The sequence below is a fragment of the Sipha flava genome, unplaced genomic scaffold (assembly GCF_003268045.1).
Source record: "Sipha flava isolate LNK unplaced genomic scaffold, YSA_version1 3_pilon_pilon, whole genome shotgun sequence".
NCBI classification, from domain to species: domain Eukaryota; kingdom Metazoa; phylum Arthropoda; class Insecta; order Hemiptera; family Aphididae; genus Sipha; species Sipha flava.
This window is the reverse complement of record NW_020273108.1, coordinates 909,466-929,131: the sequence shown is the minus strand read 5'-3', so window position 1 is coordinate 929,131 and position 19,666 is coordinate 909,466. Positions and strand designations below refer to the sequence as shown.

Below are 19,666 nucleotides of genomic sequence, written 5' to 3'. Positions count from 1 at the left end.
CTGCCCGTCCGATTTGCAGTCGGTGTTATTTATTTTTTGTTTTCGAACGCGTTCGAGATAGGCCATTATTGTTTTTTGATGATTATAAGGCCGAATGGTATCTGCTGGCTCGAAATTTCGTACAATCTAAACCGATGCGGTCTCACAAGACGTTCAATTTTTACAATAGAAGTACGTCGAAAAGACGTATTTTTTTAAGTTGACTTTGCGTTTCATAGACTTTTTTGTTTAATGTTTTTAACAATTATCATAGTTTTATATTAAAATGTAATGAATTTCTGTTTCCTCTTGCGTCAAAGGATTTTCATTTATTTTCCTTATGCGCTCCCATACCTTATTCGCCTTATCGCTCATCCCGAATGTTGCAACTTATTCGAACTTACAATTTTTCCATGATGCAATGCAAATATATTTATTATTACGTGACGTGTATTTGCTACGAAATTGAAAACGAACAAATCATGACATTTTTTATTTATTCGGATCAGTCTACTGAAAATGTATGAACAATGAATACAACACATCTCGCCCTTTTCTACAAATCGTAATCGCATTAATTCGTCAATTCAATTTTAATATTTTACAACGTAAATGGCTCTATTTGTCAATGGGAGTAAAATCATTATTATTTTAAACCGTTCGTTTTTAGAATATATCACTGTTGTTCTTATAATGGTAGTTTTTATTTTATTTAGTTATTAACTAAACCGAGTTAATAGTCAAATTATTTAATGATACCAGTATTCAACAACTGAATAACATAATAATTATTTGTTTTTTATTAGTACGAATAACGATTAATTTAATAAAATAAATATCTGGTATAAATTTAAAAAATATTGTAGAGTATTGTTTTGTTTTTAAATTAATTCTGAGTAAATTTATTTTTTGATCAGTACAAAGTTATAATTATGATTCATTTTTAAGCGCATACCTATTTTGATGGCTACTATTGCAGATTTATAAGTACATCATTATAATTTTCAAAAGAGTTCCAATTATTTTAGTAAACAGGAAAATTGGTATTATAAATATATATATATATATAATAATAATAATTGATCTGGAAAAATAATGAAATAAAAAAGCTAATGTATAAAACGTCTCCGTTCCAAAGATCATTGAAATGTTGATAAAGTTAATTATCTTTCTTATACTCAATAAATGCTTTATTTTTGCAATATTTTCAGAACAACGCTCAGAACAAAGTGTCTTTTGGTTCGACGTATTGTTGTTTAATTTCGTGGAACGATACGTCTCAGACAAATGCAGACCTACTTATGTCGGTACAAAAAATCTGCTGCTTAACAAGTGGCGAAAATACAGCAACTCAATTGACATAATTATACAAAATATTATTATAATATAAGCGATACGTTTTATTTGTGCAGAAATTTTCCGGTTATACGTGATATTGTAGGTGATAAATACAACAATTGGTTATCGAGGTGAACTAAAATGATTTGATTAAAATAGCTTGAAAATATCGGAAAAGATTGTCAACTCATTAAAATCGGTCGTACGAAATAATACGATATTATGATTTATAATTCAGGCTCTGTAAAAATAAAATAAAATTGAATACATCTAAAACTAAATGTATTCGTTTTGAAATAAATTTATCTAATATTCTCATAAATTACAAATTAACTGTCCATTCATTGAAATGTGTATCAAATTCAAATTGTTTATGCCCTTCAAATTGTATTAATATTAAAGAAATACAAGAAATAAAATATCTAGGATTAGTTTTAGATTATAAATTAAAATCGGATAAGCATATTATTTCAATAAACAATAAATCACGCAAATTTTTCTATATTTTCAACCAAATTGTGTAAAAGTTTATGGACAAAAAAGTGTATTTTATATAGGTCTGAAATTATGATTATATTTTAATATTAATATGAATAATGTTAGTAATTTATTTATATATCAGAAAAATATTAAATTTTTAAATTTAGCTTATGGTTAAAGGTTATTTTATGTAAATTTTACTATTTTTCTAAAATGTTTAAGTCTAAGTTTTAAATTTAAGTTTAAGTTTTTATTTTTATATTTATCTAAAAAGTTAATTTTTTACTACAAGATGTATTAAATTTACATAAAATTATTTACTATTATTTAATATATTAAAATTGATTATAGAATAATCAATGATGATACTATAATAAGAAAATTCTACTATATTCCTATATTTTGACTATACATACTATTTTTGTTTTTTATTAATACAAAATGTATTATTTTATATTATTCTAATTTAAATTCTTAATAACTGCTACCTCAGCACAAGCTTTGGTTATCGGGTGTACTGCATAAATTGTATTTTCAATTTTATATTTTTGATATAAAATCTGTGATGTTGCAAAAAATATATTATTTTTATTATTATTATTATAATAAACTTCTCATTTCAGTTATTAAAACAATATGTTGTTTATTAATGTAGACTTTCAGATTAGATAACGTTTAATGTTTAAACCAATATTTTACCTATTAATCGTGACATTAAATATTTTGACCCAATTGTGTCACGGTAATATTTTTGTCCATTATATTTATTGTAATGTATTCGTATTTATTCCTAGAATCTTATAAAGTGTTTTATAATTATTAATATTATTGTTATTATAATAGATATTAGTAATTTTTACAATGTAAAAATTTAATTAAAAAAAGTTACGTACCTTTTTTTAATTACATTTTTTTTAAAAAAAAAAAGGAATAGATAAACTTTTAGTCTTATTTTAAGTTTATGCACTGGCTAATGTTATTATAAAATTTTTTATCACACATATTTTTTTAGTTGAACTATAAACCATGAAATGTAGAATATCCCTATGGATTTTTTTTATACAGATAGCTAAAAAAAAAAATGCATACAATATTTTAGTATCTGAAGCTATAAAATTTCGATTATTATATTTTTAGTTTAAATATAATATTCACTACATGTCGGACACTAGTCTTCAGCAATCTATTTTCGTTAATCACTTTTTGTGTTATGATTATATTTACTTTATTTGCTCGTATAACGTAATTCAGTGATAGTAGAAGTTAATGGGGTTTCTATTCCCTCATGATGGTAGATTCATTGTAATTTAAAATTGCATATGTTTGATTTTTTCGATTTTTTCTACAGATTATATTTGTAGATAAATTTACGGAAACCTGTAAAGTTTAATATTGTTGATTATACTCTTGCGTTGAAACGTTCAACCCGTAAATATATCAATTTACGTTCCCGTTTATTGTAGGAATAATAATAATAGTTGTCGATTTTTTACATTAGGATTATTTTTGAAACGTATGCCGTATGGTTAAAATATTTAGCTAGACGTTTTTACGGTTTAATCAAATTTATTATTCACGTTCCGATTAAGATCACAATCAATAATAATAGTCATTTGCTACCATTAAATTATATTTCACATTTCTTAATATATTACATCATATCAACGAACATGGTGTTTTACTCAAACAAAAAAAAAAAAAAATTAAAAAAATATTATATATTTTCTTTTGGAATGGAGCGCATATTGTGTTTCGAATCATATCATACAAGACTATATCCACTGGTGACGATATTTTTAGTACGTTAAGAACAAAGGAATTGAGTTCATGTACTCGAAGCCCCTAACGGCTAAGAGAGTTGTTTTGTTGCTTTTTTTCTCTCCGGATTTTCACATACATCCTATGACTACTCAACACGGTTTTTCATGCGTTTTTCTCTTAATAAAACAAATATACCTTTTCCTTACACCATTTCGGTAAGAATATAAATAAAAAATACTCATATAAAAAAAAAAATTTTCCCGGGGGAATATTTTTGTTGTATTTTTGAAAAAAAAAGTAAATTAGAAAAATACTATTATGGTGCCATATTTGATACTATAAAGTCCCTCCTCTAATACATCTCCAGGGAGAATTACAATGTTTTGATGATTGTTAAAAATTATTTTTTTTCTTTTGAATAAAATTACCATTTCAAATCGGCTACTATTTTTGATTATATACAACTGTGGAATTTTTAAAAAAATTAAATTGAATTAACAATATAAAAAGTAATTTTCATACATTAATTAAAATACATTAAAATATTATTTATTTTTCTTTAATTTAAATTCAAGATGATTATATTTTGCCGCTGGATATGATAACACTCAGTACATACATTTAATTATAAGGTTATGTATAATTACTATTGTTATAATTATATTTGTTTAACTGGGAAAAAAATGTATTTTGTTTATTTGAATTTAATTTATATCAAATTGAAAATAACTCAGTTTGAAACATTTATACACACAAAATAATTAACGCTATAAAAATTATAAAATTTATATTTTAGAAAAATTACATAACTTTGGTGTTTGGTAGAATAAATTAATTTTTATTTCCGTTAGTTGAATTCGTAATGTTTTCAATCAAAGTTACGTATTCGCAAAGTAGTAATTATATTCGTCCGATGTCTATTTTATTAAGTTCAAGAAAAAATTTTAATTTTCTGATTAACCTAAGGTCGTATCTAAATTGAAGAAATATTAGGTTACGGGGTTCAGATTCGGGGGGGGGGGGCACAGACACGGCCTTGAAATAACTGTTATAAAAATTAAATTATTATTTCTGGTGTAACAAAAGTTAGTAATGAAGTAATATCAATAAATTACCAATATACATACATTTAAATATGATACTTGATTTTTATGGCTTTAACGATTTTTACAAACAGAATAACTTGATTTTTTTTAATTATTTACTATTTCTAATATCGAAAAACTTCGATCTGCACTGACCACTATCGTATCCGAATAAAAATTTTTTTCGCAAATAAGACTAAAATCAAAATGAATAGGCCCCCATCGTTTGCGTTTTAATACTGCTCCACCCTTTCGTCATAAATTCATTCACTCTGTCACTCTGTTGGTCCTATCGATATATATTTATAAATTATATTTTTTATATCATTGTTAACAATAACTGTTGTGTCTCTAATGATAGTTAATCAATAATATTTGATTCGACATGGTAATAAAACACTGAAAATATTAATGTTCTGTGACGCAATGATTGATGTAAAACATAAAATAAAATCTAGTAAGATGAGATAAATATACACCAATTAAGACACTCCTAATGTTGTGAAATTGCATTTAATCATTTATTCCTAAATCATGAAACGACAACTATGCTAACACAATTTCATCAATTTCATGGATGCTAGCGATTTGTTTATTTATTTTGATTTACTTATTTATTTATAATATTTACTTTACCCGTAATGTGTCCTTTTTAAAAACGCAACACGTGCTGCTAGTTCTTTAATCCGATCGTGTTCCAATCCACAACTTTTTATTATTGAAATACCATAAATCGCCAAAGTTTCTAACCATTGTAACAAAACTTCGTCACTGTAAAAAATAAAAAAAAAGCTTTTACTAATTTATCTCCTTTGGTTTGAAGTGGATGAATGCATTTTACTGCAAATTATTGTAAAGAGATTTTGTTGCAATAATATCGAGTAAAGATATAAAATAATATAGTATAATTGTTCTGTTTGTACTGATCTATTTGATATGCTTACGAAAATTTGTAATGTTTGATATGCACTAGGATATAAAATATAATTTATTATTTGTAATATGGATATAACAGTAATTATTGTATTATTACTGTGTTATTATAATATGTTAACGTTCAGTTCTGAACTATAGGTATTATTTTAAATTATTGTAATTGGATCGTTTGATCCGTTGAAATAAGTAAATAATATTGTATTTTTATTTATATTATCTATGTATAATATATGAGCAGGCCTGTCGCTAGAGTATAAGCAAGTCATGCATTGCTTTAGGGCGGGATACAATTTTAAAGAAATTCAAGTAGCAAAATTTAATAAATATCGACAACATAAGACAATAATTGCTGTTATGCATCTTTGTACTATTATCGTAGCTCCATTACCTCAATTTGACTGTACATTATTTTAGCATATTATTATTCCGATCTGTAATATTTGTAATAAAGAGCGAACACAATTTTCGCTTTAAGGTGGAAAATATCTTATGACGGGCCTGCAGGTATGCAAATAGATGCTATTTTTTTTTAATGTTTGGGGGTAAAATAATGTACAATAAAGTGGTATATACCGTATAATACAAGGCGTATATCTTACTTCGTGGTTACTACAATTCGATTTATTTTTTGGGAAAAGGGATTGCTTTTACCTTCTCTAAATAACATAAATATGAATGTTTTATTATATGTTTTTCAATGATTGTTTTTTTGAGACAATAATTTTATTTCGTTATGATTAACAATATCAAAGATTTGAATTAACATTTTGAATTTTGATCAGTTTTAAGCAAAATCAAACAGTAAAAATGCATTATTATATTTTAGGAATGTATGTTGTTGAATATTAAAATTAGTTATTCATAATAAATAAATAAATGGTTACTCATAAAATTATTAAGTGTTGTTATTTGCTATAATTACGTTAGTTATTATAATGGTAATTTTTCTATAACTCAATTTGAAATTCCATTATAATATTATGTACAAAATGAAAACATTTGTGAGAGCATTAATGCTTTATTATTTTTTTTGATTAAAAATAATTAAAAATATGACAACTAGTAATAAAACTAATAAAAAATAACCAATGTAAATAAAATTTTACCCTGAATTGAATGATAAAAGTAGGTATTGGTTGATTTTCTGATAAATAAAAATTGATAAATTTCATTAAAGTATGATGAAATAAATTATTTCTTGTAATTAATTGAATAAAAAAAGAGAACAAGTTAATTTAAATAAATGAATTGTATGCATAGATTATATTAGTTGTTAATGAAAAAAGAGTCTGGGATTGTCAAACAAATACAATCGTTATAATAAAGCTAGAAAAATTAAAAAAAAACGGGGTATTGAGTCTGTCTTTGGACACTCGCATCTTGCTTTATTAGCCCTGCTGTAGTTTAAAATGTTATTATTTCTCACCGTAAAAAAACGAAAATAAATCATTGAATTTAAAAATAAATCTAATTCGTTCGAAATGTTCTAATTCATAAATTTTTATACTTAAAATATTCGTACATAGAATTTACCATTCCACGAAAATTTTTAAGATTCGTTTAGTACAGTGATACCAGTTAACATAATATGGTAATATGGTAATTATCATTTGAATCTGATTTCCAATTGATATGGAGTCTATAGGACATTATTTTTACTGATGGATGAAGAAAAGAACCACATAATTATTTTCATAAACACTCATTATTGATAAGGATCGTAAACTAAATGAATCGTATTCGTAATGTGTTTACATTATTTTTTATTTAAATATAATTTAATTTTATATGTGCTGTTCAATAAACTTTAACGTAATTATAAGCACTACTTAAACGTTTGGTATTATTCATATACTCGTAGTAACTACCAACTTCTAAATTCAAACGCTAATATAAATATCATAGCCTCCATTAGCCGTAAAAAAATGTAGGTTTAGTAGGTGGATGGTTGAAATTTTCGGTAGGCAAGGATAAAAAATAATGATAAAAAAAAATTTTAATGGTTAAAATATATTTTTGTTATATTTTGAAAAAAAAATTATATCAGGTTTAAAAACGAAGTTTTAAGTCCTGAAGAATTGAACTTTATTTTAACTTCTGTTCAATATAATAAATAAAAGTAAATTATAGACGAATTTTACTCATGTTTCGTGTCCAGTGTTTTTAGATCACTATATTATTCAACGCTTACTATGGTCTTTACATGATCCAAACGGATATTACAACAGTATAATTCTATTATACTGTAATATCAAAGATAATGTAAATAGAATATTGCCAAAATATTGTCTTGACGTTTACGATGAGATAGAAAGTCATTAACGCCACCGTGTTCTGTACATTCATGCGTGGCGGCTGTAATACATTATTTTGGGTTGGATGGGTTGTCAGTCTTACATAAAACAACGGTGAAAGGGGTTGAGATAGTCAACAAAATAATTTATCCCGTAAATATATTATCTAGCGCATATATAGTGTATACAATTTAGCTCTTTCGGAACAGGATCGATAAACCAACAATGATAGTTATTGCTAATGTTTGTATACATTATTGCATTAATATATAACTTAACATTAAACATTTATATTTACTGCACGAAAATATGATACAAAAAACAAAAATAAATGTAACTAAACGAATGTGTAATTATGTATTCATTGAGCGTAGAATGAATTAAACGTCCACGACTCATTGTTCAGAGGTATTTTTTTCGTAATATTTTTATCGGGATCCGCAGTTGTATGGTTTGAAAATGTATTTCCAGTTGAACACAATGATATCGAAATATCACGTAGCCGTCGGTTCGTTAAGTTCGGCTTAATTCGTTAAGTTATGAATTATATTATGCAAATAAATAATGCGGTTATATGACCTTTTGATTACGTTCTCATATTTAAATGACCGGAGCATAGTGGAAAACGATTCCGCAGTCCATTTGATTTGCTGATATTCCCGTCGTTCTTGACCCTCATTAAAATTTCTCTCTAGTAGCCATTGTAAGTCGTAAGTACTCACGTGGCTGTCATCCCATTTCACGTAAAGCACATCATCGCTTATAATCTAAAAAAAAAAAAAAAAAATTATAATACATACTTTAATTTTATGCACAATTGTGTTGTATCAAAATAGTGTTACTGAACTGCATTCTAATAAGTCAAATTTGAAGAAAAAAGTGATTTCATGTACCCAACACATTTTATTAAAACAAAGTCAATGGGCGTATCGATTAACGTACGAGCTGCATAATAATATATTGTATAGCTATATAATTGTAGTAAATTTTCTAATAATTTCTTTTTACGTTAAGAAACGTTGAGGAACCATGTTGGAAATTGAACTATTTTACTCAAGAGAAAATATAAGGACTTTTAATTTAAACATAAGAACAGAGTGGGTGAAATTCAAAAGCTGATAAACAACGCAAACAGTAAAATAATAAATTATAATACAAATATATACAAATATACGTAAATTAAAAATATTGTTTTGGACTTTTATATATTTTAAAATTGTATATAAAAATAATTCTAAAAACACCACACTATGTTTTCTGTATCTGAATTGAACACTGATAATGATACACGTAAGTTAAACGTAAAAAGTTAACTTTAGTCTTTAGAGAAAAATATACACTAAGAAAAAGGAAAACAACTTTAACACAGAGTAAAACTTTATGATTAAGGTTTGAGTTTTAATGCTTAAAAAATACATAAAATATCGCAGCCAAACTGTATTTATGGCCTACAAAAATATTTGATTAAGTTTATAAAAAAATTATAAGTAATTTTAATCTTTTAATATTTTTTTTTACAATTTTTTATTAATCCCAAATATACTTAAAAATTAATGCCTTGTTGTTCTAATTTAATGTTATTCTTATGATTAGACTACTATTAAAATACTGTTTGCTTTTTTATTGAGAACAGTGACGGCACTATAATAAATATGACAAAATATTAAATGCGTTTTAAAAGTGAAATAAGAAAACTGTCTTGTTGGTGGAAAATGGTTTATGGTATGCAACATATAATACTAGAAAAATTATTATGTTAACTACTTAATTCAACCCCACATTCGTATTATAATAGTGTTTTATATATTGTAACTTACGAATAATAATAATAATAATAATAATAAATATTCGTTTAGATCAAAAAGTATTAAATATATGAGTCTTTAACTTCACGCCTCTGTGTTGTATTTTCACTTTGTAAGACTCCCTATAAAGTTCACTTAAAAAAAAAAAAATAAATAAAAAAATAATTAAAGTGTGCATGGACATATGTTAAGATCAATTTAGGTGTATTTAAAGGAGAAACAACAATCATGGAAGTCAATGATCATAGAAGAATATATTTTTATCTTATGTAGTATTCCGTCATTACAGCTGAAATTTATTGGCGAAAAATAGAAAAATTTGTTGTTTAAATCAGGGACTGGAACCTATAGGTTTTTTCGGTTCCGGTTTCGGTTTTAGTTGTTCAATCAATTTTTTAAGGGTTCCAGTTTAGGTTTCGGTTTTTTAAGAGTAAGGGTTCTAGAACCGGTTAATTTTGGTTAATTCTGAATATTAGAGATTTATTAAAAAATAATACGAATTAATTTTTTTATTCTTGTTTAAATTGTAATTGTTTCATTTCATGAAAATAGAAGGTATTATGAATAGTTGAATAGTAATTGAAATATGAATAGTAACTGAATCGTATAAAAACAATTCTACAAATGTATTCCAATTAGTATCTATTAGTATATTTGAAATTAATTTTAAATAATTCTGGAATGTGTATTTTTCGAGCACCTAAGTTGTATTTTAACCAACGTTAACCTAGAAAGTACAATTAACTAATGTCGAAACTTTGTAGAACATTATTTTGATAAATTGACTGAACAGTATTGTTGATAAGATATACTGTGCGCACAACATAATCTAGCATTCTTATTTTTTCAGTATACCATAAAAGTATTTATTCTACCAAGTTAAATATCAAACCAATCTATATGGCCAAGGCACGACCGAGTTGATGTTCAATTAACCTCTTTTGGTATACTTTAAACGTGGTATAAATTATTACTAACCTATATTACGACCGCGTTTAAATTAAAACGCGCACGAAATGTATGCAAAATATTAATATGTATACTATGCATAATGATTACGTCAGACGTATATCATAAAATTAATCTTTTTACGAATATTATTATTATTATTAGAATGGCTTATGTTAGTTTAAGTACATAATTTTACGCATGCACCTTTGACGTTTTTATTCATTTCGTTTCGCCCGATTACCTGTATTGCGTTCCCGTTCCCGTTTCGCCATAAACGTATTCGGAACCTATTCAAAGAGGTGTCACGTTCGGTACGGTTTTCGGTGGATACGGCAGAGTCGCCCAGAGCGTCCCGTCGTTTCCGTGAAAATTTACTTCGACCCTCCTCCCCATTGAAACCTCCGACGTACAATATTGATTCTGTTGCATACGACGGTTACAAAAAGGATAATATAAAATAATATAATCCGTTCGACGGGAAGGTTTAATTTAATTATTTTTTTTCAGGTTTTCGTAGGGACAAAAAAATTAAAAAAAAATTAATCGTCACACGCGTGGAAAGTTTCGCCGAATGCCAGATGCGTTTATCGCACGGGCGAAACCCGTTCCCGGGGACGGCGTCCGTACTCAGAAAACGGCGACGCGTTTCATTTCCAGGGCAGCGAAAACCACCCGTTCACGGGGTCGCACGTGCTTCACCCGGCGGAACGGTTGCCCGATGCGAAAAACCGAGCGACGCCGCGGCAGGTCACCCGCGCGACGGTTAAGCCGGTGCCGAACGCAATCGTCGGACTGCCGCGATCTACGCGTATAATATAATATTGTTGTTGCACGACCCCAACCCCCGCGCGCGCATTAATCGTGCGCTTCGGTCCAATGATTATCACGGGGTTTCGTGTCCGCTGGTCGGGCCGGGTTCGCACACCCTGAACGCCGCACACCCGGCCGTACGTATGGTCTTAACGAGTTTTCAGGAAAATCACGTCACCCGAATTCACACATACACGTGCGCACTCACACAAGCGCCATCTCCGGTGATTGTTTTCAACCCTTTTCTGCGAACGACGTATGATGTCATGATGTGGTTCGCGGTAATTTCTCATAAATCGACAATTCTCGATCGCGTCACACCGCACACACACACACACAAACGTACACGGTTTTCGAACAAGATACGACCAACGTGCGAAATTTAAAATTTTTTATGTATTCGTTGATAATCGTAGCTAGGGCTCGGAAGTTGTATGAATTGCGTATTGTTCTGTATGCTCTCGATTTATAACAGACCAATCTAGAAATCTAAATTATACAACGGTGAGTTAAAAAAAATCAAAAATGCATATTCTGCATATTTTGTCAATTTCAGCTGAAATAGTGCATATTTCTTTGATTTTATAAACATATTATGCATACTTCGTACTTTTCTAAAAAATTGATTTTTTTTTTTTCTTAACCTGTATATTTTAAAATTATCAACCAAGTTATTTATTGTAATTTGAAAGAGAATTTTAAATTAAAAAATTACTGGTGTTTCAATTTAATAACTTAACAGGTATTATAATACATGTATTTTTTTCGTAATTTCAAAAATACTGAAAAAATATTTTTAATTATATTTTTAGCTCAATAAGATGTCAAAATGCCACCAGTTATAGATTTTTTTCAAATATAAATAGTTTTTGTGTATATTATGAATTTATTAACAGTTTTAGATGTATTTTTTTTTCGGAATTTAGAATAATTTTTTTGCATATTTATTAATTTTTTTTTTTTGTTGCATATTTAAAATTTATAATCCATATTTGCAACTTTTTCACGCATATTTTGTCTTTTTTAGCTATCTACAACTTCCGAGCCCTAGTCATAATTTATAATATTACCAGTTGTGGCAAGCCGAAAAAACTGATTGAATTTTAACTAAATTCATTAGGTACCTATAATCAAATTTAAATATTCAAAAATGTTCATAAACCATAATTATTATTATTTTCAGCGGAATTACGGTGAAATAAATTCTGTAATAGTACTTAACGTTGATTACGTGTGTAATATCGGAATAAATGTTTAAAATAGGACGCTCGCAGAATATAATTAATACGCTCATCGATGCCAAGCGATCGGTGTACAACGTGGAATTAATTGAAATTAAAATTTAGTTAAACGCACGAATGAGCATACACTCATCGGTTGAAGCGGTTTTCTCGTCAACCTCATTGGAGTCGATCCCGGAAATTGTCCGGCTTGACAAACGGTATGGAACTCAAACATAATTTACACACCGCGGAGAAGTCATTGGCGAGCACCCAAACAATCAAAATCGATGTGATCGAGTCACCCGTACACATTTGGCTTATTACACTGAGCTCATTACAGCTACACACAACTGTAGGTCGTACCGAATAGCAAGGGTAGTAAACATTATCGAAAAGATTAACTATATTCAAACTTTCATTTGTGGCGAACAACACATATTTACATCAGAGTGTAGTGACATTTTATACTATAATTTCGTTTTATTAGTCTAAGATGGTATGATGAATTTTTAAAACGATCGACTTATATTCCTTTAAAGATCAACCAGTATATCGCGATCGACGCGTTAGCAACTACTGCCATACAGGCTCAGCGGGGTATTGTAAATTCCGTCCGAAATAAATAGATAAAAACAAGATCTATGGTGAATCCCGCCCGGGAAAATATCCAAGTAAAAAAGGTACATGTAAATTCCATCCAAAAAAATATGCAAGTACAAAAAATGAATTTTTCAATTGTCAATCATGTCATATCTTATCACCTTTACTATATATTGTGGATCTAATAATTGGAAATATCAGATAGAAATATTATAAATTATGTTCAGTACACGTCTTAGAGTCTTATACGATTATACGCTATAATGGCTCAATTTATAGAATCAGAACGTGGAAGTATATTTTTAGTATTAGACAATTTTAAATCTTTTAGAGTAAACTTATAAGTTATATGTAGGATGTGTTTATTAATTATTAATTTTTATTGGGCGGAATTTACATGCGCCTGGCTCACTGACGACGGCCATACTACGAGAAAATGCAAATGATAAAATTGTGAGTTATAATTACTGTGAAATGATTCAGCCCCATTAGTAGTACGATATTGTTGAATAAGCTTGTTAATTCCCTATTATTCGATATTTTATTAATTCGCTAAAAACGATTGGTTAATTTCAAGTCCAAATAATATACGCTCTTCTCAGGTAAATGTTCGGTTATTCGCTCAAATGAATGATGCCCGTGCGTGAATCATTCAATTGTGAAACGGTAAAATTATGATCAACTGCGGAAGTCAATCGGAAGCCAGGAAATGGGCACCACAACATAGGAACGAATCCATCGAACGTTCTCGGTCCGGATCGTACAACATCAGCAAGTTTTATTGAATTTCTCAAGAAGAAACCAGTCTGTGTATTGATACCCACCATTTGATGTACTTGAAATGGTTGGTTTATTGTTTAATAAAATATGTTTTCCTTCTACAACAGTCAACGGTAATATATAGTTTCCACGATTTCAAACAACACTAAAATTAATAATTACAATTTATCATATTCAAACGATTTAATTTGTCTCCGAAAACCATTGTTACTCGATCTCATCATGATCGTGGCGTATTAGTTAAAGCATACTACTATACAATATAGATAAACAAATGGGTACTGAAGCCCAAAGAGTGTTTATGTTTGTAAATTAATACTCCGGCAGTCCACCTGTATATATAGTAGTATATTATAACTCAATAGATCACGGTTGACATTTTAATGGATCCTCGTGCAGTGAAAACTAAACAAACTTAATTCTTTCCAATTGTTGCGTGCAGTCTTCTCGGACATTTTTCTTCTCAATGATTGATCACCAACAGTAATTTATAATAGTAGTTATTCACACGTCACCTCTATTATAATCACATTATATTATCATTTTATTATACGTACGCTTTTAATGATTATACGGAAATCATTAATCTGTGAATAATTTTTTCATTTTTATTTTTTTTTTTTCAAATCGTGAAATTATTTTATTATTATAATTAGTCACTATGAAAAACGAATTCACCCAAAAAATAAAATTACCACCGTTAAATATTTTCTTTGGTTGTTAAACAAAATAGCATAGGTACAAATATGATAATAGTCTTGGAGATATTCACTTTACCAACCGAAAGAACTGATGACTGACATAAGTAACGCTCTTCAGGAAAATTGTTCCTTTTCAATACGATATTATCGTTATCGACATATTAATACATCTAAACTTATAGTATATTAACAAGGCCTATAAGAAATTCTTATTTTAAAAATAAAAATTGAATTCAACAGTTTGAAAACATTTTTCTACTTTACGAGGATAACAACTTAATAACACTTCAACAGAATTTTTTTCTCTGATTCGTGTAACAATATGGACATTTTATTAATAATTCTAAATTCTAGTAAATCGTTTGTTATCATCGTATTTGTTTTATTATTGTAGTATTCATTTGCAGACCAATTGACTTGGTTCTTAAAATAATACAAGTATGAAATTATTGAAAACAGAATGAAGTATGAATAGGGTGACCAGACGTCCCGTTTAAAACGGGATTGTCCTTTTTTTGATCATGACGTCTCGTTGTCCCAACAAACTTCAAATGGGACGCTTTTTTTCCCGTTTTTAGAAGACTATCCCGTTTTAATCCCGTTATTTCCATATTATTTATTATACCACGTATTTTAATATCGAAACCCTTAGATCGATAATAATTACCAAAAAACACTTTAAAAACTCAACTTGTTCACAATGTTATTCATACTGTATGAACTAGTTGCAAATTGCATATTAAATTCTATGTATAAGGTTTAAAATACACTTTGAATAGTAATGCATTATTATTGTTTAGTACATTATTCTTATTAACGCAACATATTTTCTACTCAATGACATAGTTACGCGATTACTTAAGTGGACGTAAGGTGCAAATATTCCCTTTAGCGTTGAAACTCACTTAAAATATTAAAATTATGGAATTAAAATATTCACCAAAAAATTAACGTTGGAATTAACAATAATTTTATTCAATAAAAGTTTGATCGCGTGGAATAACATCTGTAATTTTTCAGATTTTATTTTATAGTAAAATTAAATAAAAATTGTATTACTTTATGGTAATATTACAGCGTGAGAAATAGCAACTGCACCATGTATAAAATATATTGAAAGGGGTACAAAAGCGGCAATACGCGGTATTATTACAGTCAAAATCACGTTGGATCATTTTCGATTTATTTTCATTCGCGGAAAAATATTAAATCACTACGCATAAAAATGTAACTGATGAGATATTTGAATACCTTGGTCTTCCGACTATGTCTTCGATTGTGAGTTGTATTATTATATTTCGTGTTAGAGTTTATTTGATTCTTAATATGATTTTTATAAAAGAGATCCGTACAATATTTAATTAATTTAATTAAGTAAATTAAATGTTAGCAAGTAAAAAGCTTTTATCGACTACAGACACGAAAAAATTCGATCTGATTACCTATACTTTCAATATGCCAAGAACGAACGCGTAATACGTGGTAGACAGTAATACATTGGGTTTGAAATACAACATTTAACGTGCCAAAGTATGTATTATGCCTTTGAAAGATCCGATGAATAATTGACTAGATAAGTCTGATGCAAGTTTTATCAGTAGCTTCGTTAGAAGTACTCGTACAGAAAAGAAAAATTTACTTTAATCTGAAAGAGATAATTACAGGTTGAACATAGTTCGAATAAAAATAAATTTGATAATTTTTACTTTATTCAAGTTTGATTCGAACTAAGAAAACTTTAATACTCCTAATTCTTGTAATTCAAGTCAAACATCACATATACAAGCAAAGTATCGTTCTGCGTAGAATTTCGTTCAGTTTTAAAGATATTTAGAAATGATAAGTTAAGAAAATAATTTGTCGTTAAGCATATAAATTGTTCGAGAAGATCAGTCGATAGAAATTAAATTTTTAAGTCACAAATTCATGAATAATATATTGTCTACATAGAATGCTTAATAACAAGTTTTATTGTGCTTAACTTATGGATAATGGGTCTAGAACTTATCGATTATTGTAGAAATTATTTGATGAATTAATATGATACTTTCGTATTATTACTATTATTACTATGTATTTATGCTATAAAAAATAATATACAATTATAAAATCAGTAAAATAATATAAAGTTTATTAAACGTTTTGATAATAATAATCTAATATAACGTAGGAAATATTAAATAATTATTATAATACCGTACAATTGTTTCGGCGGTTAATGTTGATAATATTGTAGAATTTGAATAGTACAACTGTGAATTGTCAAAATACTCATTATGATGATGCTAACTGATTTATAAAATGGACGGCAATCAACAATCAAAACATACTGCATATCGTATTATGTGTAATCGAAAAATGGAAAATCATTTCAAGAGCTTAGGATAAACATTAATTCGTGTTTTCGAGTTAAATAAACCTGTACATATACAACGTACTATGTAAAGTATATTATATAGAAATAAATATAGCTAAAAGTTAAAATTTATTTATACCATGCATTATGAGCTTCGAAAGCCGGTATTGATGTAAATATACGAGTGTTAATTACTACCATAGTGACATTTTCAAATGTCGGTGAAGCTAGTGGCGCTGAACAAAATTTTGAATGCTTTGGTCAATAGTCACCCAATTCACAACTCACAACAAATTCTATCCAAGGATGTATTTTAAAGGGTTGGGAGTTCATCCCCTGTCAAAAGTGTTTATCCTATTTTAGTATTTATGATAGCATTTAGGTACCTTAAACATCTTAAATAGTAATAATGGGAGGATGGATACTATTATAATTTATAGTTAGTTGGATTAATTCACTTATTAATTGTATACTGATTAAACATGGTACCACCCACCACCCTAAAAATATGGTCTTGGTCATGACCAGACTTTAACCCTGAGTTCGGCGCCACTAGGTGAAGCAACAGGTAGTATGAATATTTGATATATAAATATAGATCGTGTTTTTTCTAGGCTAATAAATCTTCTATGCGTTTTAAATATTTTTCTTAAAATTATATTAAAAAATTATGTATCATTTCGTCTAATATTGTGTTTTAAATTTTTAATGCAATGATCATTTTTAGAATGAGGTAACTAAAGCACCGCGTATAGTCATAGTGACATGGAACTAAGTGGAAATATCAGTACTCAAATTCTTATACGTTTGTACGTTTTAAAGGATTCTTCAGACTCGACTGATTTGTATAAGAATATATTTTTTAAATTATAATATGGAGAACCATGTGTACATATCGTTCTTGACCGAAGTGAATTTTGCAGGTCTCACGTCAATGCATACATACTTTAAATTCCTGTTTACAAGTTGTTCACAAAACATGGGAGGATATTTTCGTTGGAATTTGGTTTTGTCATCGACTAGAATTAAAATTAAATACGAATAAAATTAGATTTAAAATCGCCAAAATTAATGACACCAAATTAAATTAGAAAAATAAATAAAGTTGAAACGAAAGTTAAAATAGTAACTGATATATTTCCAAAGCGTTTAAAATATAACTTCATGATACCAATAAAAACAGTTTATCTAAAATAGTACCTATAATATCTTTATGTATGCCTCTTGTTTTATTAATAATAATAATGACAAAAATAATTATATGCGTTCCTATATAGTTTGAAATCTAAAAGAACAGAATAACTAATTTTAAATGTTAATTATTTACAGAGAGTATAATGGTAAATATCACGTTCTAGTTATAAATTATGTTTGGATAGATTATATTTGATGAAAATAAATTAAAATTAATATTGAAAAACAATTATCTTTCTTTTCATTTTTAACGAGTTACATATTTGATGCTATTTAATGTGCCACGATTACAACTAGATTAGTTAAAAAGTTACTCTTAAGTGTGAAACTAACTAATCGTGTTATTATAAAAGAAACTTTATAATCTAATTGCAATTTTCTATTTAGTTAATGCACCAAAGCACTACAGAGTCGACAAGGTCCTTAGAAAGTTACATTTTTAACCAGCCCATAATGTATAACTTTTCGTATTTGTTTATTCAATACAGTACTGTTGTTTTTTAATGTCCATCGATACCAATCGGAATGTCGCATGCGATTCGAAATACATTATCAAAAACAGGACCCGCCAGCTCTTAAAGATCTCGTTTGGGATCCGAGCTCGCGGGAGCCGGTAATACGATCAAAACAACAACGGTAACACGTTGAAGGGGTCGCTTGAAGGCAACAACGATCGCGGTAACGTGACGGGCAGCGCTTACTTCGAACCGGTCGGGAACGGGACGGAACTGAAAATCGCGGATCACTTGTTTCCGGAAACCGGTCTCGCCGGACGCGCACGACGAACACCGGCAGTTGTTCCGGAGCCACGCGTACGGGTACCGTCCGCCGCCACCGCAGCCGTCGTCCAATCGGATCTCCTCGCCACCGGCGGACGGGGTTACCGCGACCGCGGTCCACCGTGGTCGGCTGCCGTCCATGTCGATTCGGCGAACCCGCGGGCGTTACGGGCAGAAAGGGTTCGCGCGCCGATGTCGAACGGGAACTACCGCAGGCTATACGATGCACCGTACTCGGCAAGCGTACGCCGACGGCGATTCTGTGGCAGACGTTTTCGGACGCGATCACGACAAGCGGAGCACACGTGTGCGTGCACGTCGCGCACAGACTGCTGCTGCTGCTGCTGCTGCGTCCTACACGGTAACGGGTAACGAGCGAGAACGTATGTTGTGGAGGGGATACCGCGGTTGATAACGGGTTTCGGGTCGGGATCACGGTTAAATAATAGTGCCGAGCGGCACGTGGCCCCCCGTCGAATCGGGTATTGTCGTCCGAGTTTTGCATATTTTTTTTTCCGTGATCCGCAAAAGCATTACGATCCGCAACAGGTATTGTGATGGGGGGGGGGGGGGGCACGCACAAAGGTATTTCGA

General features: G+C 29.1%; 1 protein-coding gene across 1 annotated transcript in view; it reads right to left on the bottom strand.

Annotated features, from left to right (window-relative positions):
• Window positions 1-19,392, bottom strand: part of LOC112688693 (gamma-butyrobetaine dioxygenase-like) — a 29,996-nt gene extending 10,604 nt beyond the window's left edge. Inside the window, exons 1-3 of the mRNA XM_025562017.1 lie at window positions 18,995-19,392; window positions 8,453-8,640; window positions 5,280-5,414 (exon numbers count right to left, since the gene is read on the bottom strand). Coding sequence (XP_025417802.1) covers window positions 5,280-5,414; window positions 8,453-8,640; window positions 18,995-19,213 — 542 coding nt within the window. The 5' untranslated portion in view covers window positions 19,214-19,392. The remainder of the gene's footprint in view (window positions 1-5,279; window positions 5,415-8,452; window positions 8,641-18,994) is intronic.
• Window positions 19,393-19,666: the final 274 nt, after the last annotated feature.